The 24,275-nt window shown below is 42.5% G+C and overlaps 1 protein-coding gene across 2 annotated transcripts in view; it reads left to right on the top strand.

Moving 5' to 3' along the window:
- Positions 1 to 24,275, top strand: part of UTP20 (UTP20 small subunit processome component) — an 83,581-nt gene that overhangs the window by 1,607 nt on the left and 57,699 nt on the right. The window contains exons 2-21 of one of the 2 annotated variants that reach the window (XM_074941806.1): positions 3,651 to 3,731; positions 4,445 to 4,511; positions 4,789 to 4,921; positions 5,502 to 5,690; positions 5,845 to 5,926; positions 7,203 to 7,340; positions 7,839 to 7,994; positions 8,852 to 8,998; positions 9,470 to 9,604; positions 10,736 to 10,813; positions 12,160 to 12,338; positions 14,061 to 14,216; positions 14,755 to 14,843; positions 17,449 to 17,554; positions 18,927 to 19,077; positions 19,318 to 19,380; positions 19,714 to 19,872; positions 21,592 to 21,668; positions 22,589 to 22,668; positions 23,390 to 23,633. In XM_074941806.1, the coding sequence (XP_074797907.1) occupies positions 3,651 to 3,731; positions 4,445 to 4,511; positions 4,789 to 4,921; positions 5,502 to 5,690; positions 5,845 to 5,926; positions 7,203 to 7,340; positions 7,839 to 7,994; positions 8,852 to 8,998; positions 9,470 to 9,604; positions 10,736 to 10,813; positions 12,160 to 12,338; positions 14,061 to 14,216; positions 14,755 to 14,843; positions 17,449 to 17,554; positions 18,927 to 19,077; positions 19,318 to 19,380; positions 19,714 to 19,872; positions 21,592 to 21,668; positions 22,589 to 22,668; positions 23,390 to 23,633 (2,510 nt within the window). Of the gene's footprint in view, positions 1 to 3,650; positions 3,732 to 4,444; positions 4,512 to 4,788; positions 4,922 to 5,501; positions 5,691 to 5,844; positions 5,927 to 7,202; positions 7,341 to 7,838; positions 7,995 to 8,851; positions 8,999 to 9,469; positions 9,605 to 10,735; positions 10,814 to 12,159; positions 12,339 to 14,060; positions 14,217 to 14,754; positions 14,844 to 17,448; positions 17,555 to 18,926; positions 19,078 to 19,317; positions 19,381 to 19,713; positions 19,873 to 21,591; positions 21,669 to 22,588; positions 22,669 to 23,389; positions 23,634 to 24,275 lie in introns of those variants that run through there. The other variant, XM_074941807.1, reaches the window with a different exon arrangement.

Below are 24,275 nucleotides of genomic sequence, written 5' to 3'. Positions count from 1 at the left end.
AGTCTCAATGATTTTCTGCGGGGTTTTGGGATATCTGCATGATTGGAGCATCCTGCCTAGATAACACAGAACACTCTACAAGTGCCAATAACATTTTTCCCTCCTGTATGTTTTTCTTCTACAGGGCATGATTTGACCCTAGAAAACCTTTTAGTTACATCTTTCTGCATTGTTATAGCAAACCTTGTATTTTGCTGAGGTTTTTTGCAGGAACATGTAATAGCCCTTATAATCTATTTAATGTGAATATCCCAAAAATGGGTTCCTAAGTGATGTAACTGATGTTTAAAGAGACAGCATTAACTCAATTATTATATTTTTGTCTGACGGTTTTGTGCTTGCTATAGTTACAAGTAATACTCAACACTGGTATAACAGAAAGGAGATAACAAAAAAAGTTCTCCTAATTTTCTGTTTTGTTTACTTTGTGTATTTGACGACATTTCACATGTACAGGTGAGTCGCATCATATGTGCATTTAACTTATGTGAATTCAACTATACGCACTCGGCAAAGAAAAAGAAAAATAACAAGATACCTGTAAATAGTGCGGGTGATTCTGCCCACCATTCCACTCAATGAGTGTATGGCCCGGAGTGAGCGTGAGATGGGAGACATGAATCTGCTGTTCCCTCAGTCGGTCTCAGTTCCTGCGTGCCTCTCATAGTGTGAGCATCTTGCCGCGCTGAGTGTGCTTCTAGTGTTTAAAGATACTGTACATATTTTTCGTACAACATGGCCCCTAAATGCAAGTCAACTACTTCATCTGGTGCTCAAATGAAGAAACCGCGATCTATTCCAATGCTGGAGGAAAAACTGGCTGTGCTGGACTTATTGAGAGATGGTATGTCGGTCTCCAACGTGGCGCGTAAATATGGCCGCAACGAATCTAGCATCCATGCCATCAAGATTCGAGAGAGAGAAATTCGTCAAGCCGTGGCATCAAGTGCTCCAATAACTGCTAAGGTGACGAGCCAGGTGCGTGATAAGACTTTAGTGAAGACTGAAAAGGCATTAAACTTGTAGCTGGAAGACATGAACCGTAACCGTGTGCCTGTCGATGGCAACACGTTGCGAGAAAAGGCTCTTAGCCTCTACACGCTGTTCAAACCTCCCACCGAAGCGGGACAGCCTTCTGATGAGAAGGAATTCAAAGCCAGCCAAGGTTGGCTTAACCATTTTAGGAACCGCTTCAACCTCAAAAACGTGCAGACTACTGGTGAAGCTGCATCTGCCAATGAAGAAGCAGCAAAAGCCTACCCTGAACAATTAAAGAAAATCATAGAAGAAAAGGGCTATCTTCCGGAACAAGTTTTTAATGCTGATGAGACTGGGCTCTTCTGGAAAAAAATGCCCAACCGCACTTACACTTCGAAATCAGAAAGACAAGCCCAATTTGCTGAAGTGTTCCAAGTAGTGAAACACTTGAATGATTTAATTTCTGAATAAGATCCCTCTATGGAACGAAGCCTCAAAATCACACGTAGCATTACGGACGATTTGAGACCGTATTAAGAAATGTTTGAGCAGCTCAAGAGACAACAGCGACAGTTTCCGATCACCATGTTTTTCAAGGAAAAACAACCAGCAGCAGATGAGCCTACGCAATCAACTTCTTGAGCTGAACCAGAGCCAACCACTTCGTCTACGACTCGCTCTCCGTCACCCAAGCTCTCCGTCACCTCCATCTCCTGGCTCGACATCAAGCCCTGACACCCCCCTGTAATTACCCCCCTGTAATTAAAAATACAGTACTGTAAAATTATATTTTGCATATGTACTCTTTATTATATACTGTACATTACTGTATACATTATACATATTACTGTACAAGGCTGTGTACACAAAATCATGTGCAGTATACTGAACTTTATGGGCGATTTAAGGGATTTTCAAGGGTAATTTTGACTGTACGCGATTTTAGCTTTATGTGCTGACTTTAGAACCTAACCCCCGCGTAAGATGTGACTCCACTGTAGTCATTTTCACTGTTTCCCAAGTCAGACAATGTCCCCCCCTTGCTGAAAAGAGTCTAGAAACCCACTGACAGGGTACGATGAGAAAACCCCCATAAAATATTTCAGAAAGGCATTTACAAAAAATTAATTGAGGGCATTAAAGACTACTCAGTCGGAAATTGTATTTTAAAATAAATCCAAATAGTGTCTGTTTAAAACAGTGTTTAGTTGAATGATGCAAAATATTTGCTGTAATTCTTTGTTTTGGAAAGACTCTTTATACTGAAATATAACTAGTGTTCGGTCGGTCATTATTATTTTTATAGACATCTATAGATGAGCAATGTTCTGATAACTGAAGACAATTATGAACATGAAGATAATATATCTTTTTAAAAAGTTCTTGTGTTACTTATAAAACTTTAGACAGTGTTAATAATCAATCTTCCATTGTGGTCATGCAAGCTAACTGGCACTTGCATGCACACCCCCTTTCTTCCCCCTCCTATCCCTTACCTACCCTATCTCTACTCATCCATTGAAGACAATGGGGCACTGCATGGGCCTTACTTAAGGCCAGGATCAAGCTCTGTGACGGGGGCCAAGCGTACCGACCCTTTGAGCCGCCTACAATAATCTTCAGAAGTTCAAGAGCTGTGTGCACCTGTCAGGATGGCGGGGCTAGAGGCTTTAGCCCCCCAGGAGGTGCCTTCCGGGGTTTGGGGCTTCAGCCAGAGCAGGGCTGAAGCCCCAAGCCCCTGCAGGTGCCTCTTGTGGGGCTGACGCCCCTAGCACTACCCTACCATAGGGGAGAAGGCCCAAGCTTTCCCCCCACCCCCTTTTGGTAGGTGGAGAATGGGCAGGGGCATAGGGGTTTTGTGAACCACACTTTAACTGTAAAAGAGCCGCATGTGGTTCGTGAGCCATGGTTTGGCCACCCTGCTCTATGGTATGTGTTAGAACAGCTGTGCACTGAAAACTAATCATTTTAAAAATCTAATGTTTACCTTCCTTCCCACCTTCCATTTATGCTCTTAGCTTACTTAAGTGTGCTTCACCCCCACTTAGGCTTTGTCTACACTGGCACTTCGTTGGACGTTCGGGGTGTTAACCCCCTCCCCCCCATGACAAAAATGTTACTGACGAAAAGCGCTGGTGTGAACAACGCTTTGTCGGAGAACTCCTGCCGACAAAACCGCTGCCGCTCGTGGTGGGGTGGAAGTTTTCTGTCGGCAGGAGAGCTCTCTCCTGCCGACAAACAGCAGCTACACCGCATGCCTTGTAGTCGCACGGCTGTAGCGGTACAGCCGTGTTGCTAAAAGCCTTAGAAATGAAACTTAAGTGACTGCTGAAGGTCTTTGTTTTTGTTCTCCTGCGTTAACAGGTACTACAGTGTTTGGCTGTAAACACCCCAGGCAGATATTTCTATTCACTCCCCCAATTGAAAAACAGACTAACAAAAAGACTGATTTCATTGACATAAAACCAGAATCTCTCTCTCTCTCTCTGTATATATATATAAACAGCTTAATTTACACAACCTGAACTATTTGACAGTGTTTCCTTTAAAAACAGTGTCTGCAGTTATATAGTACATGTCATTGAGACTCATGTAAAAGGGATAATTCTGAAATAAACAGAGCAAAGGCAACATTTGACTTCAGGTTTTTTTTTTTTTTTTTTTTTTTACAGTTTCTCACCTTCTCTGAACGCTTAGGCAATGTTAATATCGATATTATTCATCGGATTGACAGGACTGGGAGCTATGCTGAGGTGAGAAGAATATAATAATTGTGCAATTCTATAACATCTTTTGACCGAGGATCTCAGAGCACTTTAGAAATGTATATTCACCAAGGTTCAGATTATCTAAAGATATTTAGGCGTTGCTCCATTTAGACAGCTAAGTCCCATTTTCAAAAGTGACTTAAGCATTTAGGAGCCTAAGTCTTATTGAAAGTCAATGTTTCAGATTTGTTTGTAAGAGAAGAAAAAACAATGGAATAAAGTGAGGTCCTGATCCCGCAAAGACATACACACATTGTTAATTTTATGGACAGTGGATAGCTCCATTTATTTTAATGGGACTAACTCCTAGTGTTTACATGTAAGCACTTACGTAAGTCTGTGCGGGATCATGGATTTAATTAGTTAATACATTGTGAAATTGCAGTAAAATCTCAAAGTATGTTTTGCACACATCAATAGCGTTACTTTTTAAAGATACTCTGATAATAAAACATTCAGGAGCTTATATGGCTTTGCACTTCGCATTATCAGGCCATGTATTTTAAGCATTAAATGTGTTTCAGTAACTGATGCTGTTTTAAAGTGAAGTCATCAGCATTTCTTTAAATATCTCTCAAATGAATACTTGAGGCATTTCATTGTGCTTCATCTGTTGAGCCTTCTATCTAATCTTTACATTGAAAGAATAGTTTTTATTTAGGGCTGTTTGGCTAATGCATGATCTTGATTTCTGACAGGAGGTTGAAACCTACTTTTATGAAGGACTGCAGAAATGGAGAGAACTGAACCTCACGCAGCACTTTGGTATCTCTTTATAGTAAATAGTTTATAATTAATTTGCACTCTTCGCTTGCATAATGAGGTCATGCTTTACAAGGTGGAATTTGTTTACCTAGAATACCATCCTAATGCACGGGATTAGGGTCCTGGTTCAGAGCTCATTGAAATCACTGAGAGTCTTTCCATCAGTTTCAGTGGGTTTTGGATCGGGCTCTAGAGGAGGTGTTATTCTCTTTAAAGTCCTTTACGTTTACCAGTAACTGGGACACAGTTCTTAAGTGTTCCTTTGTTTTTTGCACAGTGAAATTCTACAAAGAAGTGGCCGGCAAATGCCAGTCATTCAACCAGCTGGTGTATTATCAGGATGCCATAGTGCAGAGCTTGAAGACTCATCTGCAAGTCAAAAACAGTCTTGCGTATCAGCCCCTTTTGGAGTAAGTACACACTGTAAAATAAACTCAGTGCCTTTGTGTCGATGTAGAGTGAAAAGTGTAAATCACGTCAAAAACATTGTATATGTGTCCTTGTTGTCACTGAAGAAAGAATTGCATTGCACGCATGTTACTGAGAGCGAGCCATACCGGTGATATTTTCTGTGTCTTTTATAATAGCATTCCAATTCTATGGTTTACTTTCAAAAATACTCCTAGAATATAACCAAACAAATCTCCTCAACAGCCCAAGAAGCATGTTGGTGTGAGCTCATATCTTGTCACTGACGTGTTCATGGCTGCTCTTGGTTTTGAGTCTCACTCTTAATGTCACCTAAACATGAAATTATTTGAGGTGGTTTGGTTGGTTTGTTTTCAGTTCAAAAACCCCTTTCGTTCAAGCTAACATCATGTGTGGTGGTCAGATAAGAGACAGTGACAGCTTTACTTCCAATGAATCTGCATACTGTACACGCACTAGAGCCATTTTAATCTGCAGTGTAGTTGCACAATCAGGCAGTGACTATTTAGGTGTTTGGCATTTTAAACATACAAACATTGATATTTGTTATTTGAACTCTAGCCTTGTGGTACAGCTGGCTCGAGATCTCCAGACAGACTTCTACCCTCACTTTCAAGACTTTTTTCTGACCATCACCATGTTATTGGATACCCAAGACACAGAGCTTCTAGAATGGGCTTTTACCACTCTTTCCTACCTTTACAAATACCTGTGGAGACTGATGGTGAAGGATATGGCCAATATATATAGGTAAGTTTTATTGGTCTGTGTTCACTAGATTATATTTTAATGTAAATGCCTCTTACTCTTCAGAATTAATTGTCTTTTTAACAAAGTAATTATTGATGAGTTCTTTCTGGCTGAGTGTGAGTTGAATGGTTTTAACTGCCTGTTGTATTTGTAGTTTATACAGTACCTTGTTGGCACACAACAAACAACACATCAGAAACTTTGCTGCAGAAAGCTTCACCTTTCTAATGAGGAAGGTAGGTGACGTGTTATTAACATGACTTTAACAGCTTTCCACGGGGCCCTTGGCTTCAAGCTAACCAATACTGAACAAAGCTGTAATGTGTCGTGACAATGGGTGCCCTCTAGAGAATAAAGGGGCTAACAAAACACAAACTAGCATTCTATCCATTCTGAGGGGTTTGGTTTGGTTTATGTAGTGACAAAGATTTTATAGGAGACTTTATATGTAGCACAGCCGGAACAGAATGTATTAATCACCTCACAGGATCAGGCCCTGGTTAGATATGTAATATAGATGATTTTTTTTTTTTTTAAGAGCAGTGAAGCTGAACAGCTCATGGTCACCTTTCCAACATTTCTGTAGAATCCCCGATAAGGAGAAAGGAACTCCACTGGACCTGGCTGGACTGGGCCCTTAGTTTTTATACTTCACGTTTGGTCAATGCATTTTTTAAATAATGATTTGAGACTTTTTGCTGCATTGTTTACAATTTCTGTGCCTCTTCATTTGAGCACAGAAAATCTGAGTACATAATTTTTCTAGCCAAATTAATCAACCCTAAACTGCCATCATTTTGGTGAAGTAGGGAATAGAATGTATAGCCATTTGGTGTTGATTAAGCCAATATGTGCAGAAGCCAGGGTTCTCTAAAGTGACTGGTGAATTTGGCTGCCTTGAATTTTGGACATCCAACCTGAGACACCTTAATGGAGCCTGATTTTCAGAAAGTGCTGATCCCTAATCCCTACAATTCAGGACCCTTTAAGGAGCTACAGGTTGGGCACCCAGAAACTGAGGATTTTGAAAATTTTTGGTAGAAATTCAAGCAGTGTTCTTCCATCTGTTTGCAGCATCAGAGTTCTTAATTACTGAATTCTGACTTAAAACGGTCCGGTCCTTTTCTTAGACCCTAATAGAGTCCTTAGTGTTCTAGTGACTAGTTTACTACCCCTTATTCAGTGTGACATCTCATTAAAGCACTTAGCATGTACGTAACATTAAGCATGTGAGTAATCCCATCCTTGTTCGTCAAAGCTCTTCAGCATGTGCTTAAGTCCCATTGATTTGAATGGGCATTGTTAGTGGACCTACACTGAGCGACACCAGCTGAGGATCTGATCCTTCCTCTCCATTCTGTTGATACACGTTATTGTAGCAAGAGCAAGTTTGAATTGTTGGAGGGTGGAGTAGAGGAGTAAAATGGCACTGTCAGGAGTCATTTATGATTTCTTTCCATTTGATAGGTTTGAACTGAAGATAACTTTTTCTCTGTGGATTTTGTTTTGTAGGTTTCTGATAAAAATGCACTTTTCAATGTAATGTTTCTTGATCTGGGAGAGCACCCAGAAAAAGTAGAAGGCGTGGGACAGTTACTCTTTGAGATGTGCAAGGGGGTTAGGAACATGTTTCACTCCTGTGCAGAGAAGGTAAATAGCCTGAGCATATAAACCAAGTGGAAAATGACAAAGTTTTAAAGTACCTAATACGGGACATCACTATATTAGAGCCTGATATCGCACTCCTTGAAGGCAATAGGTGTCTTTCTGTTTGCTTCAGTGGATTTGGGATGTAAATTATGCTGTTTATTGTAAGGTAATACATGTAATGATATCTCTTTAAAGGTGGCTTTTCAAGTTTTTGCTTTTAGTAAGTCCTGGGCAATATTTGTGTTTTGAAATGATTGCGTTGGGTGATAATGTGCATTTCTGTGGATTTATTTAGAGTCTATGAAACAATTTTGGATTTAAATATTAACTTTGGTACTGGGCAAAAAAAGACAGTTTTATAGGGGATCCAAATCCCCGTAATATTTTTAAAAAGTATCACATTGTCATTTAAAAAAAAAAAATTCTGGCTAAAGGGTTTTAGAAATTTTTGGTCTCTTTTCTAAGCATGAAGACATAACTGGCCTTTTCCTTCCACAGGCTATAAAGTTCATTCTGCTAAAGCTTGGGCCCATTACCGAGATTGAAGCTAAACTCCCATGGATTATTGTTGGAGAAGCTTTCAAACATATGGTAAAATCAGCTGCAGTGCATATCTACAAGGAGCATTTTGAAGTTCTTTTCAAATGTTTGGAAGTAAGTTTTAATTGCTGAGAAGCTGAAAAAAAAGATGATCTCCCTCCCCAAGAATAACATTTTGTGTGTGTTAAAGGAAAGGTGTGTGGTGTGTGATTTTTTTCTGCAGTAGGAACATTAAAATAAATGTTGCACTAAGGAGGAAAGCCTGGCCTTTTATCTGTGGGGACAGAGGGCCTGATGGTTGTTGAACTGGTGCAGTTATGCTGTGCAGTTTGGGGTGGGATTTGGGGAAGGTAACCACTGCTTTCCTGCCATGGTTTTAGCTGCCAGTGAAGATCCTTCTCATCCTCTCTTCCCACCCCAACCAGTATAATAACAATTCTTTGCCTTCCGCTATTAGGAGTTGTTTTATGTGATTAGTATTTTTGCATTCCCTGGACTAGATTCTGATCTCACACTAGTATACAACAAGGGTGAAGTATTGGTCCCACTGAAATCAATTGCAAAACTCCCACTGACTTCAATAGGACCATGATTTCACCACAGGAGTCAGTGGAGGTACTGAGATCAGTTGCGGTCAGAATCTGGCTCCAAACGTTCACGTGTAGCTAAGCACAAGGTATTTGTTTCTTCTCCTGTTTCTTTCCTATGCAATCCGTAAGCCTTCTATGAAAGAGCACTTCACCTTGCAAGACGTTTGTTTTTCCATCCAAGGGGTGTGCGGTGTTCATTATTGGATTATTGGAACCATTTGGCTATATTTTTCCTTTCCTGGAAGGGTTCATTTGTTGGATCAGAATAAGAAAGCTAGCAATAATTTATCAGGCCAGTGGAACATGCCGTTACCAGAATCACTGCAGCTTAGCGTTATCCGTGACAGGATCTGATCATTCATGTGAAACTGTCTCTTGCAGGAATCGGTGTTAGAATTGCAGGAGAGAATAACAAAGGCCAACTGCTGCGAAAGCTCAGAACAGATTGAAAGGATATTGCAAGTGTATTTGATCCTAGCAGAACATGCAAATGGGTCCAAAATCTCTCAACCTGAAGCAGTTTGTAAGGTGGGTCAGACCATCCTTTAGGCTACTGTGCACACAGATGGAGGGTGGGAAACCAGAGCATCTTCAGTATGCTCACCTGTTTTCTCTGGTTGTGTGGGTGTGCTGAGGTTTAGAAGTTGGGTTGGGGTAAAGTCAGTTTGGCAACTTTTGGGAGCCACCCCAGCAAATATATGGGAATTCCCCTGTGTAATATAATGCTGACTCTGTCATCGTGATCTTATGGGTGTCCTTCTCTAAATGAATCCTCCACTGAGAGCAGGGCAGGAGGAGAAGTGGTCATGGACAATAGCTGCTGAGGACCATGTGAGGTCATGGTTCTTGAAGGAACTGTGCTGCTGTGGAGAAGGCAGCAGCCTGAGCAGCTGTGAAAGAGCATTTCCACAGGGGTCCTCATCCCCTCTGGCACGGCTGGGAGAAGTCATTGTCCTGCGGTGCGTGTGACATTGCCTTTGTCTCTCTCGTATTCCTCAGACGTTAGCAAAAATGTTACAAACATCTGATCTCTCGGTGCCTTGCTGTAAGACCCTGCTTAAAACGCTTTCTATTTTGCTGCTTGCTGAGAATGTTTTCCTGCCAGATGCTGTGACCAAGGAAACCATTGAGAAGGTAAGAACCACAGATCAGTCTCTCTTGAATGAGTTGATTGCCACACACAGCACTTATGTTCTAGAAAATGTGTTACTCAGGGCTACTCTCATCCTTTTTGTGCAGGCGAGGTACAAGCCACTCCCTGACTCAGCATATGGTGAATTTAGGGGCTGATCCAAAGCCCAAGTCTGTTGTTTATTTGTTTGACAGTAGTGCCTAGAGGTGCTAACTGAGATTGAAGTCCCATTATGCCAGGCCCTGTACAAACACACTGTAAGCAACAGTCCCTGTCTAAGCAGACAAGGAAACAAAGAAGTAAAGTGATTTGCTCAAGGTTGTACAGCAGGTCAGTGGTAGAACTGGGATTAGAACCCAGGTCCTCTGACTCCTAGTCTGGTGACCTGTCCACTAGACTGTGGTGCCTCTTGATCTCAGGGACCTTTTTATCAGGCCCTTTGGCAAGCCTGACAGTATTTTCTAAAGCAGGTTACAGGTATATATTAGCACCATTGCTGCTGCTGCCACTGGACCCAAACACAATGCTGCTTTGATAGTGTTTGCTTATTTTTAATCTGTTTTGTTGATTGAGGTATATGTGAGATGGCAGTATTTATTTTGGACATTTCAGTTTTCATATGTTACTGTACATATTTATAATATAATTAATATGGGCAACTAGTTGTGCTGTAGGAAAAATAGATTTGCAGAGCAAAACGAAGCAATGGAGGTACATCTCTTGTATTTCTTGCAAAGGATGAAACCAAAAAATGTTTTCACAATAATGAAATAAGGCTGGAGGAATTATTAAGTCTGTCCGGTCTTTGGTGTTGATCTCTGGCTTAGTAGTATTAATTTTCTGCCTATCAACCCAGACAAATCTCTCAAGTTCTTCCCATAAGACCTGCACCCCGTCTATGTGAGTAATCCCATTAAACTCGATGGGGCTACTCACGTACATTGGAGTTATCCATGTGTGTAAGTGTTTGCAGGGTCAGGAGGGGGGTAGGTATTTATATGTAACTCCTTTCAGCACTAAGAAACACTGTGTGCACTGGAGGAATATAGCTCATATGTCTTGATTCCCTTCATGAACAAATAAAGTGCCTGTTACTTATATGCCCCTTATAACCCTTCATTTGCATTTGACAGGTATTTGGAAGTGGCTTTGAAAGGCGCCTCCTTTTGGATTTCTCCAAAACAGTGTTTTCAATGAATGAGTTTGAGCAGGTAGGTGAAGTTTTCATTCATGTATTTATTTTGTAGTCAGATGAGTAATGGAGGAGTTGTGTTTCTGGGTGGGAAAAATGAGCCTGATGGAGAGTTGTTTTGATTGCTGACCATAGGAATGCCATTACACTTGGCAAATTCATAATATATCTAGTTCCTATGATGAGTCATTGTTATTTGACATATATTTGAACTATCCATCTTCTGTGTCTTGGATGTGACCTGATGGGAGTGAAAGGAACTGTTAGTCACTATCAGAAGAATGAAAATGGCAATGCAAAAAATGTCTTTTCTTTACAATTTCATAGATTTTTAAGAGCCAGAAGGGACCACTGTAATTATCTAATTTGAACTCCCACGTAACACAGATCAGGGGATTCCTGCTGGGTTACTGAAGGGACAGACATGGTCCAGGAGTCAAGGAGATGTCAGTGGTCTCTAGTTAGTGTTATGTTGCAGCTTTGCATCTGACAGGAGCTTGAACGCCCATTGTGGCTGCACACCTCAATATGTACCCCCAACACATGCGTGCCAATGTCTTGTCTCTGGTATTGGTGACTTTTTCATGGTAGATTGGTTAACGGGGGATGTGTCTCAATGGAGGTATCAGTAGTCTGGGGATTTCAAGGTGTCTCTCTCACCTCTTTCCAGATCTTTTTGACGCACATAGGACAGCCCAGAGAGATGGGGAAATTGCAAGGAGCGTACAGAGAGGCTCTCGGTTTTAGCCAGTCCCCGTTTTGAATGTAAAAGAGACAGTAAATGGGGAGGATAAAAGAGGGTTCCTACCATAACGAGTTGTAGCTTCCTCAGCTGAGGTCTGGTCTCTGACACCATGATTCAGAAGCAGAAGCAGTGAATGGGGCTGCAGATATCTGTGTTGATGGAAGGAAAGTGGGGAGAGGAAACAAGTGTGAAGACATGGGGTTGGGATTTGTATGGAATTTCTGTGTGGGGGTGGCGAAGGCTGAAATGGAGAACCAGGGATGTCTGGTGGGTGGGGCCTGAGCATGGTGGCCCAGGGCTCTGAGGAGAGGCATGGAGTTGAGGGGAGCTGGTTCTCTCCATTCTGCGAGGGGCTGAGCTTGGGGATCCTGAGCTCTGTCGGGAGCCTGGAGTTGGGACAGGCCAGGGTCTTTATGTCAAATCACTGGCTTCTCAAGGGCTCCCTGGTACTGATGCCTCGGTATCTTGGTGATCAGATGCATCAGGACTGGAGGAAACCTTTGTACTGCCACAGCTCATCCCAAAGAACTTGGCTTCCCTGGCCCTAGTGTCTCGGATCCCTGATTTGCTTGGTCAGAATTGGAGAGGCATGTTAAATCTCAATTTCTTTTTCTTTTCAGCATTTTCTTCCATGCTTTCTAGAGTACGTCGAGGACTGCTTCTCTGGAGAAGATGTGCTAGCTAGGGATGAGGCCATGGCAATTTTGGCTAAACTCATTCTGGAGAAAGCAGAACCTCCCACTGTTGGCTCAATGGCTTTTGAAAAATATCCCCTTGTTTTTACAGAACCACCGATAGGGTAAGTCTCCTCACGCTCCACAGACACTTACCTTGGAGCTCTTTCAAAAGGTTTGGAACGTAGTGTTGCTAAGCCGACTGACAATGGCATCAGAACTGCCACTTCACCTAGTGTTCATTCTTTCTTTGAGGACTTGGAATAATTTCTGCAGAGCTAGGCATTTAAATACTTGCTGCATTTCTGTCACAGAGAGGGGTGAATATTTGTCCCTTGTATAGGATTTTGTCTCATCTCAAAACAATGTAGAAATATTTTTTCTTCCTCGTATTCTTTGCTCCTGAGAATACCGACATCAGGGGCAAGAGAACAGGAAGAAGCAAATCAAATTGTATCTGATTGTATCTCTTTCTCCTCAGCTTGTCTTTCATATGTCACATACTCTCTTAGTCTTTAAGCTCTTTGGGCGTAGGGACCATGTCTTCCTAAACATTTTGTTCAGCCCAGGCAGGCCCCAATCCCGATTTGGATGTCTGGATGGCACTGCAATATAAATACCCAAAAATGATTATGAAGGAACAGCAGCAGCAGTCACAATAAATATTCTGCTGGGATGAATTCCACGTGGTCCTACAGTCTGTTTTTGTTTTAATCACGTTTCCATTTAGATGGTATCCAAGTGTAAGCAGGATTCTCCCATTTGGGGGCTATTTTTGTACAGTTCGGCATTTCTCATAATAAATCTGCAGGGGAGTGCTGATTTTTACCTGTGGGGAGAGGAGGGTTATTCCCCTTCTACACCCCCAAGCTTCATTTCTCTGCAATTTCATGAACATTTATTCTTCTCTACAGTAATAGTGAACTCTTTCTCCATTGGCCTTTGTGATTATTAAGGATTTAGTTATGAGTACGCTCCCCTGCACGGGCTACCCACATCACGGATGACCAAAGAGGGGGCAAAAGGAGAGCACCACCCAGTGGGTCACAACACTACTTCCTCGTGTGGTGCAGATTGGTGGGGAGTGGGAGGACCCAAGGGTCCCCAGCCTCCACATCCCAATGCACTTACCAGTAACAGCCAGCAACATGGGGGAAGTAATTTGCACTAGAAAACAGGCTGCTGCAGTCACTTACCCCCCATGGAGCAAGGAGGAGGTAGTCAGTTTAGTCCTAGCTCTGCATCTGGGATAATACAGCTACAAACTGCTCTCCAGTTGGGGCAAATGGCAGGGCCTTTAGGTATCAAAAGGAGAACTTTCCTTATGACTAACTTCATCTTGGGAGTGAGATCAATTTGTAGCCTGTTGCAAATTCAGATGTATATGAAGTTGTTTTGGAGGAAAGTTGGTTTATTTTCCAGGAGCTGGATCAGTTTGCTTGAGAACCACTTGCTGTAGAGCAGGTCTTACAGCTGTGTTGGAAATGTGGCGGAATCCCTTTAATGAATACAGAGCAGCATCAAAAAAGACACCATTCTTTTATACTTGAAAATCAATGGAATAACAATGTTTACAGTCCAGGAGCAAGCCCCAGATTCTGCTGGACCTCTGAATGCTGAGATGTAACCTTTTATGGAGCATTTCCTGCCTTGCACATTAGAAATGACTGTGTGGTCCTTTGTGCCATGGAGATAGTGAAGATCCCATCAAAAAGTGTACTGTCCAAGTCAATGTGAAGCTTAGCCTTTTCTTCAAAGGAGACAACTTACTTTTAAATGTCAGAGGAAGAAAGGTTCAACTGCTGTTGTTGAACTAGGTTACTGATTAAGCTTGGTTTTGTTTTTAGATCCAATACAAGACAGAAGATGAGTAAGAGAAATGGAGAAAGGAAACAAATGCCAGTGTTGGATCATATTCTGTCTCTAATCCACTTACCAGAAAATGAAGACATTATTGATCTTTCACACCCTTGGGCTGCCCTTGTTGTACTTCCGCATGTTAGGTGAGGATGCTAACCATTCTGTTACTGTTGTCTTGTATCTGAATCATAATACTACTTAGCTCATGTCTGATGTTTTTCACATATCGCTCTTCATTCAGAGCTTTTGCAAAGGAAAGGGAAAGTATTGTTACCCCCATTGTATGAATGGGGAAACTGAGGCACAGAGCCATGATGTGACATGCCCATGGTTGCCCAGCAGGTCTGTGGCAGAGCTGGTAACAGAATGCAGGTTTCCTGCTTTCCTGTTCAGAAGGTCACATTTGCTGGCATGAAACGGAGCCCTTAGAATTTTGTTGGTTCAGTCCCTAGGAAGAGAGCATGCTCAGTCAGTGCAATTACATTTTGTGGAAGAAAGACTTAGAAAGTAATCATTGATGAAATGATTTAGGTTGTGAAATTGACTTAACAAAATAGTTGACTAATAATCAATTTGTTTGAAATCTATATTTAACATAAGAGAAATGTGAGAGAGAATCCAATGTTATCAAGTGTCTGACTTTAACAAAAAAATAAGCGTTTGTACCTTTATTTTTGGCAGACCAATAGACAAGGAAAAAATGCTGCTACCAGTTACAAGTTTTATAGAATCTCTCTTCCTGGCTATTGACAGAGGAAGGCTCCGCAAAGGTCAGTTACAGTCATCTCTTGTTCATTAAGTTTTTACTGGCACATAAAAGACACAACTCTGCAATTATACTAGAGACCCAAGACATAACAATGAATAATAACTGCATTGTATCCTGATTTAATAAGCAGCATAATGAAACATGAAAGGCAAGATGGAAAAAATAGCATACAGGAAATAATATACCAAATGCCATCTATAGTAATAATAGGATGGTGAAATAAATGTCATGCCAGGGACATGTAATTGGACAAGGAGCTCACAAAAGTATAGACTCAAAATCTGAGTGACCAAGATGTTTAGAAAGATAGAATTTGAGAGACAGATTGTCAAGAAAAGGAAGAGGGAGTAAAAGAAATGGAAACTAAACCAAGCTGGGTTATCAAAGTCAAGTTTATAGCAAAAAGATAGTGATACACTTTTACATGTGTTCTTTGACTACATTGTTCACAATCTTTGGCTCTAGATCTGGAATTTTTCTTTCAACATCCTGGGTCTTGACAGTAATTCTAAAACTAAATAGCTTGCCTACATGTACAGCTTCACATATTAACAAATTGGTAGTCCTCTCTATAACCATTGCCCAGAGAAATCTTCTGATTTAATTGGAAATATGCATCAAAATTATAACAGAGTGGTTTAAAAAAATTCAGCTTCTTAGAAAAGTATGAAAAAGTATCCAAACTTCCCTTAGTAAAGGCCTTTGAGGTCTGTGGATGAAAAGGACTACATAAGAGGTAGGTATTCTTATTGGCTATTAAATCCATTATAATTACTATTAATCTGCATAGAAATATCCAAAGTAGTATACTACATTCTGCTTTTCTTCTCTAATATTGCTTAGTCTGCGTCAGGAACATCCCCTATACTTCCTAACCCCTTTTTTCTATGTGGTATCCAGCTGTTTTAATCTATTGTAATTACTTTAAGGGGGGGAAAAAACAACCAACTTTCTAAATCAGGGTGGGCAAACTTTTTGGCCTGAGGGCCACATCAGGGTTGAGAAATTGTATGGAGGGCCGGGTAGGGAAGGCTATGCCTCCCCAAACAGCCTGGCTTCCGCCCCATTCCACTTCCTGCCCACTGACTGCCCCTCTCAGAATCACCAACCCATCCAACCCCCTGCCGCTCCCTGTCCCCTGACTGCCCCGCCCCCTATCCACACCCCGCCCCCTGACAGGCCCCCCGGAACTCCCACCCCATCCAACCTCCCTCCCCTCCCCCGTTCCCTGTCCCCTGACCACCCTCCACCCCATCCAACCACCCCCTGCTCCCTTTCCCCTGACCACCCCCTGGAACCTCCTGCCCCTTATCCAACCCCCCACTCCCCGCCCCCTTACCATGGCGCTCAGAGCAGCAGGAGCTCGCATCCCTGCTGCCTGGCTGGAGCCAGCCATGCCGCCGCTCTGCCCGGTAGGAGCAGCGGACCAGAGCGTTGGCGGCACAGTGAGCTGAGGCTGCAGGGCCCGGGTCTAGTCTCCCTGGCCAGGAGCTCAAGGGCCAGGTAGGACGGTCCTGCGGGCTGTAGTTTGCCCACCTCTGTTCTAAATGGATATATAAAGCCTGATTCTGCCATCAGTTTCTGTTTTTAAATGGACAGCTTCCCATTTATTTCAGTAGGGAATTCCCTGCACAGACTAATGGTAAGAAAGAATCCCCAGGTAGCTGGGGAATTAAAGCAAATCAAAATTGGGGAGATTTTCTGAGACACAAGGAGGATTTAGATTCCCCAACGCCCGTTCATTTTCTGTGAGGGTTGATTGCTTGACTGTCCTTTGTGCCATTGTAAGTCTCCCTTGATGTCCCTTGCATAGGGACAGTGACTCTTCTGTAAGGGAAGAATGAAGGGAGTGAACCCTCTGGCCAATTTAGGAGTGGCATTGACGGGAACTGCGCTTCCCCATTCCTGGCTGAGAGGATTTTGGCTGCAGTTTGGTGTTGATTATGATGGGAGTGGACCTGTCAGCAGTAGAGAAACTCTCTAACTCTAAAGAAAGGGAGCAAAAAGGAAACTACTTTCAGAGTTATCTTGGGTAAATGAAAGCCTAGTCCCATTAATTTTAGTGGGAATTGAGCCTCTGAATCACGTAGATGGGTTTGCAGATCCCACCCTGCATTTCCAAGGTGCAAGGACATATGGATGCTTGTGCAATTATCGTGTTCCCCCCTCTGCCCCCCTTTCCTTTCAGTAATGCATTTGACAGCTCTTTCTGGTTTCCCAAGCATCATTTGTTGAGCAAAATTCTCTGAGACCCACACAGCAGAGCTTAATTTCAGTACTGCTCTCCTCATATGCCCAGACTTCACATAGACTGATACAAACTGGGTATTCTGCATGTTCAGGGATGGCAGGGTTTCAAGATGGAGATCTGCCGTGATGATCAGAGGAGAATTCTACTCTAAACTTCGATCGTGGGTGGTGATGAATGTTGAATTGTTGCAGTTAGAAATAAAAATGTCATTTGTGGGCTATAGCATGTGAAATTACATTATAATCCTGTACACTTCTGTGGCACCTCTCATTTGAGGATCCCAAAGCACTTTACAAACAGAAATTCAATGTGAATGAATAACTACACAGTTTGTTCCCATTCCCTCTGCCCTTAGGAGGCTTGTATGTGGCCTGCCAAGCTGTGAGCACGCTACTTAGTTTAGCAGAATCTTCTGAAATTCTCCATTTGTTACCTGTGGAACGTGTGAAGAACTTGGTGAGGTAAGGGAACTTTTGACTCTCTGGTGTTCCACTTAATGTAGTGAAGAGATAACTTTGCCTTTATTTAAAGGCTATTAAGCAAAACAAACACGCTTGCTTTGTTTGTTTCTTGTCGTCTTACACCAGCATGTTTCTTCAGGTTTTTAGCCATCCGGGGTAGGGATGTTGTCAGGCACTGCCAGCTTACTGTACTGTATGGTGTACGCTTTATAGCCCTATCTCCTTAATAACAATCTGCTCCTTTGAATTGTTTGAAAGCTACAGATTAACTTTTTTGTTGCTGTTGAACCTGTGAATGCAACAATGCTGGTTTTGTCTTGCGGGATTGCAGCCAGGAATCTTGTGTTTTGTTTTACTTACAAAAAAAAGTAAAGTGAAAATAGTCTTGGCTAAACATAAATATCACATTTTAATTCTTGTTGTGGTCTAGAGGATTCTCCCACAGTATTAGGATGTTTCCATTCCCTCCCTTAAATATTGATTTTAGACATTATTTTGTACTCTCCCTCAGTAAGAGGGAGCACCTCTCTTTTGACCTCCACATTTTAATAAACACTTACGAAAACTGACTACTCCATTAACCCTCTTCAACTAATAATTAACATATATAATAACTAGGGCCCTACCAAATTCATGGTCCATTTTGGTCAATTTCATGGTCCTAGGACTTTAAAAATAGTACATTTCATGATTTCAGCTATTTAAATCTGAAATTTCACAGTATTGTAATTGTAGGGGTCCTGACCCAAAAAGGAGTGGGCGGGGGAGGGAGGTTCCAAAGTTATTGTGCGGGGCGGGGGTTGCAGTACTGCTGCCTTCAGAGCTGGGCAGCTGCAATGGCGGCTGCTGGCCGGGAGCCCAGTTCTGAAGGCAGAGCTGCCGCCAGCAGCACTGCAGAAGCAAGGATGGCCTGGTACAGTATCGCCACCTTTGCTCCTGTGCTGCTGCTGGCGGGGTGCTGCATGCAGAGCTGGGCACCTGGCCAACAGCTGCCGCTCTCTGGCTGCCCGGCTCTGGGAGGCAGTGCAGAAGTAAGGATGGCAATACCGTGATCCCTCTAAAATAACCTTTTGACTCCTCTGCAACTCCCTTTTGGGTCAGGACCCCCAGTTTGAGAAACGCTGGTCTCCCCCATGAAATCTGTATAGTATAGGGTAAAAGCACACAAAGGACCAGATTTCACGGTCCGTGACACGTTTTTCATGGCCATGAATTTGGTAGGGCTCAGTTAATAACTGAGCAGCTACAGAAAGTGTTTGAGATCTGTATCATCTCCCAACATAGTTCTCCCAGTCCAGCCAGAGAAAACAGATTGGGACAGATTTTTTTCGTGGTTCACCTTGTACAATAATAAACAAATATTTTGTTTCAGCACCTTTCCTTCAGACCCATCAGCCTTACTACTGGCTGATCTCTATTATACGCGGTTGGCTTTGTGTGGTTGCCAGGATCCTCTTTCCCATGAGAACTTGATGGATTTGTTTGATAAACTGAAAACAAATATTTCCTCCAGCATCTCCAAGGTAATCTTCTTTTCTAACGGTTTCCAATATGTGCAAGCTGATTTGTGTTTTAATGGAAAAAAATGAATTCTTAACTAGCGGCAAGTTGTCCTTGCGGCTTTTGAAATAAGCTGAATAAGGAAAGCCTAAAGGTGAAATGTGCAAGAATGAATGCTGTTCGTCTCTTTAAAATTGTGCCCATTTTCAATGGCCTTTCACCATTTGCAGTACGCCTCTAAAACATGCTTTCACTTTTAATAGGTCCGACTCTTGACAATAAGGATTTTAAATCATTTTGAGGCTCAGCTTCCTACATCAACCAAGGTAGTATTACAATTGCTGCTTTAACATTTCAAAACCATGGTGTGTGGGGGGGTTAATATAAGTGGTTTTCTTGACACTGACTTTATTTGCCAGTTACACATGCTAGGCTCTGTTCTTTAGCTAAAGTGGGCTCCCTTTATACTTGGTTTGTTTTTTCAGACTGTAACTTTATGGGCCCGATCCTCAGCCGGTGGAAATCTCTGTAGCTCCATCAAGTTCAGTGGAGCTATGTCAGTTTACAGCAGCTGAGGCTCTGCCTTTAAATAGTGAATTATGACAAAACAATTGTCTCGAGGAATCCTCTAACAAAAGGCATTTCACTGATTTGTTCAGGATGATGGAACAGGAGAGCTTCAGTCCGTGTTTGCCATATTACTTCAAGCTGAACTCGTGCCAGCCAGTGTGAATGATTATAGAGAAAAACTTCTTCATTTAAGGAAACTGAGGCATGATGTGGTGCAGTCTGCAGTACCAGATGGACCTTTACATGAGGTGAGACGTTACTGCCAGATCGTACACTGGATTGTTTCCTTTTTATAAGGCAAGAAAATTTTGCATTTTACTTCAGCGTGAGTTTTTTCATTGACTTGTGAAGGCTTCAGTAAATGCAGGCCGGAAACAAACTAATCATCAGGAGTGAGTTAGGAGCTCAACTCTCATTGCTAGTTACTGGGACTTTGCTCCCGACTCCCTTCGGTTTGCAGCATCAGAGCTCAAAGATGCAGGGTTTTCCCTGAAGATCAATGGTGAGCAAGGTGGAAAGATATCAGCATCCTGAACAAACACCTCATCCAGCACACAACCAAAGAACCATGTGGGTTTTCGCTCCCATGGAAAATATGGGTCACTTTAAACCACATCCGCACATTGCATGGTATTACGCACCTGCCTTCTGCATACATGGGGACTAAGTGCTACAAACTTCTGTTGGTATAACTACGTTGCTCCGATGTGGAAAATCCACACCCCTGAGTAACATAGTTATACTGACGTGACCCCCAGGGTAGACAGGGCTGTGTTGACAGGAGGGCTTCTCCCATTGCCATAGCTACCACCTCCTGGGAGGTAGAGAAGCTCTCCCGTCGGCGTAGGTAGCATCTTCATTAAGATTTGCAGTACTGACTCCCCGAAACAGACATCAAACTATAGAACAGTGCCCAAAACCATCGTATTCCGGCGGTATCTCTGCTGTCCACTCCACATCACTGGAAGCAATCAGTTGGATTGCCAATCTAAGCTTGGACATCACAAAAGGAGACAACGACTTGAGTGCTTTTGAAAATCCCACCGGAGCAGTGGTCTCTCTAGCCCCAGTATCCTTTCTCCACCAATGGCCAGTGCTTGAAAGTATAAGGAAAGTATAAGGTGCCATAATGCATTTAAATGTGCAGTATTGCACTAAGTTGGGAAATATCTTTGGCTCCAGTTGGTGATCAGCATGTCTTGTTGTTGGGTGGTTTTATCCTGAACTGACTAAACTATATTTGCCTCAATATCTAGTCGGGGCAGAAACCGAAAAAAAGTGGCGGTGTTTCAATAAATGTTCTAAACATGCCTGCAGAGAGCCGTGAGAGGAGAAAGCAGGTGGAGGTGATGCGAAGGGCTTGGGTGAGCTGTTGGCAATTTATCCCCTGACCTGGCAATGAACTCTGTGTCGCTGGACCTCAGGGGAGCTTTGCATGGGCTCAGGGTCTGCCTACTTGGAGCTCATTGCAGGATTGAGGCCTTATAGATCGCAAGGACATCTGTCTATGGTGGCTGAATCTGACCGTGCTGCTGTGGGCTTCACACTGTCGAGGATGCTACGATCAGGGTTTTTCCTGTACTAGCTAAATGTTAACTTACTACTGATACCTCAGTGCTTTTATAACTTTCCTCCTTGAGTTGTAAACTCCTTGGGGCAGGGATTGTGTGTGTGTGTCTGTATGTCACTTAGCTCAATGAGGAGCCCAATCCAGATGGGGCCCTGGGTCTAATGCAGTGTAAGCTCTTCAGGGCAGGGAATACTCTCCTTGTTTATATGTTTGTATAGTGCCTAGCACAATGTGGCCTTGGTGCTACCAAACTGTCTTAATTATTGGTGTTGATTCTGAGAGATTTTGACTTCATTGCTTTTTCTTGCAGTTCATCAATCAGTGAAGCTGTTTTTATACCTACTTTAAATATCATTGTTAGCTTTTTAAAACAAAGTTTTCTTGTGTGTCACTGTAGGTGCCTCTTCAGTATTTACTGGGAATGCTCTACATTAACTTCAGCCCTCTCTGGGATCCTGTTGTTGAGCTCATAACGTAAGTATGTGCTAGTGGGTGGTGGGAGCCTGTTGTGTTGCATTGCAGCTGCCCCTGGACTTTTAAAAAAAATGAAATAAAAATGTGTCGCATCCCTAAAAATAAACGCAAGTACACACAAGCATGATGCACATTTACATGAGGTACCACAGAAATGCCTCTGTCAAGTAAATCTTGCTCTTTATAGACTGTTACTTTTTAACTTGTTTTGGGATTCACAAATATTAAAGACAACTCATAGGCAACAGTATTGTTAAATTACATCGAGGATTGGGACACAATGGTAACAGACTCGAATCCGAGATAGCCAACTCCTTATCTTCCACGATTATGACTATCACATGATAAGTGTTATATAAATAATAAATCAGTCCGTCTCTCTCTCCTTCCTGCCCTCACTAAGGGCCTGGTACAAAACCTACTTAAGTCAACGGAAGAGCTCCCATTGATTTGAATGGGCACTGGATTGAGCCCTGAGTTTGCAATGTCAGCTTTCAGGGTGAATTGCCGGGATTTTGACCACTTAGCTTTTTCTCTATACATTCTGCGATATTATGTGTCATTTTCTCCATAAGAGAAGTGAAATCATGAAAATGATAACCTGCATCATCAGTGGGGCGCTGACTCTTCATGTTGGTTTTAAGTGCTATGTTATTGCATAGGCAACATTGAAAGACTTGAAAACATCTCTACCAAAGGGTCCCTTTGTATTCACAGGCTATAACTAGGCTATTCTGATAACAATGAACCTTTGGGATCTTCAGATGAAGGCAAAGAAATGTTATAGCCGCACACAGCAAAAGTCTTGCCTTTCTGCATGTTGACTAGGGCTGGACACCAAGCCTTTGAACACACTAGCAGTATAACTGGCTAATATCACATGGAATTTTTTACTTAATTACTGTCTTGTTTATTGTTAGATCTCATGCAAACGAAATGGAGAATAAACAGTTCTGGAAAGTCTATTATGAGCACTTGGAGAAAGCGGCTGTCTATGCTGGTAATTCATGTCTTGTAGATGTTTAGACACTAACTTAACTATGGTTCAGGTGGTTCATGAACAGGGCTGGCTTTATGCTCTGGTGCGCTCCAAACTGGCAAAAAAGGAAAAATCAGGACGTAAGTTTCCCCTCTACCTTTCTGGCCTCATTTCCTGAGTGGAGATCTGTCAGAATTGTTGCCTCCCTCTTGTCCTACTTGCCATGAGGTAAATAGGGACAGTCCATGAGTTGCAGAGTCCTCCTAGCATATGGAGCACCAGGCAGTGCTTGTTTTGTGCCTAGACTGGCTCTGCTCATGATGATGAGGGACAGTAGGAGTCTGTGAGGATTTTTAGTAATGTCTAGTCTCTAGAAAATCTTCCTCCCACCCTGTTCAACATGGAATCAGTAGAATTTCTGCCAAATGTATTTGTTTTCCTTGACCCTGCTCTTGAATGTGAATACTGGATTTCACTGTATGGCACAAGGACAGCCATTTATTGGGGCTACGTGTGCTTAAAGTTAGGCCCCTTGCTGAAGTTCTGACATCCTAGGGTACCTTCTAACCTGTGTTGCAGTTTCAGATCAATATTAAGCAGAATTTGCTAGGTAGATGGCCAACATTAATATAAACGGTTGCTGTTATTTACCCAAGGGCACTACCCTACCACCAGCAATTACTGAATAAACTCTTTGAAGATTTCTTGAAGTAATGAGGATGGTGGTTTGTTTCCAATATAGAGAGAGAGCTGCAAGATGAGCTGAGTGAAGAGCAAGCAGGCACTGCAGATGCAGAAAGTGAGAAGATCCGAGAAGGAAATGTGGGAAGCCTGTATCTCGAGCAGCTGAGGTTTAGAACGGATTGCAGTGAGCGGATAGATTACGCAAACTTCCGGTTTCTGCTTTGGAAGGCATTGGCCAAGGTTCCAGACAGAGTGGAGCCCAGGTCAAGGGAGCTTTCCCCGCTTCTCTTGAGATTCATTAGGTAAGTGACCATGTTCAGCAATGAGACATGTTGCTTGGAAATGTCATAAATGAAGGCAGAGTTACTAGGGTCCCTATAAGACAACTGATGGGTGGGTTTTGTTTTGTTTTTAATGGATTATATTTTCTGAGACCTCTGAATCCAGAGTGGTATGATTTTATATCGAAGTTGGTCCTTCCTTTTGGTTAAACATGGCTCATGCCAGAGAGAGAGAGAGTGGAAAAAATAAAAGCAACCTGAAATGTAAGTTGTCAATTGACTGCTGCGTTGAGCCCCAGTTTACTAATGAGTTCTGGTGACACAGCCTCGCTACTGCTATGGAGGGTGTAGTTTCAATGGAAGTAAAGTGTCTTGGAAATAGACATGAAGATGAGGCTCTTTCTTGTCTCCCCTGTTTGTAAAATGAAAGGAGGTATTTTTATTCCGGCAGAGATAGGAAAATACCTTTTAGTGTATCTAGGGCCTGGTTCGGTGCCCACTGAAATCGGTGGGAGTCTTTCTATTCGCTCCAGCAGGCTTTGAATTAGGCCCTCACTCTATTCCCCCTGCCAGCCTGTGACTCTTCTTTACAGTGTATTTCCTACAGTGCTTTGTCTAGACTGCTTTTACCTGTTTTCAAGTGAGAGGGCTTCCACTATATAA

This window comes from Natator depressus, chromosome 1 (assembly GCF_965152275.1).
Source record: "Natator depressus isolate rNatDep1 chromosome 1, rNatDep2.hap1, whole genome shotgun sequence".
Lineage (NCBI taxonomy): Eukaryota > Metazoa > Chordata > Testudines > Cheloniidae > Natator > Natator depressus.
Note: the sequence above shows the minus strand (reverse complement) of the source record. Positions and strands in the feature narration are given on the sequence as shown.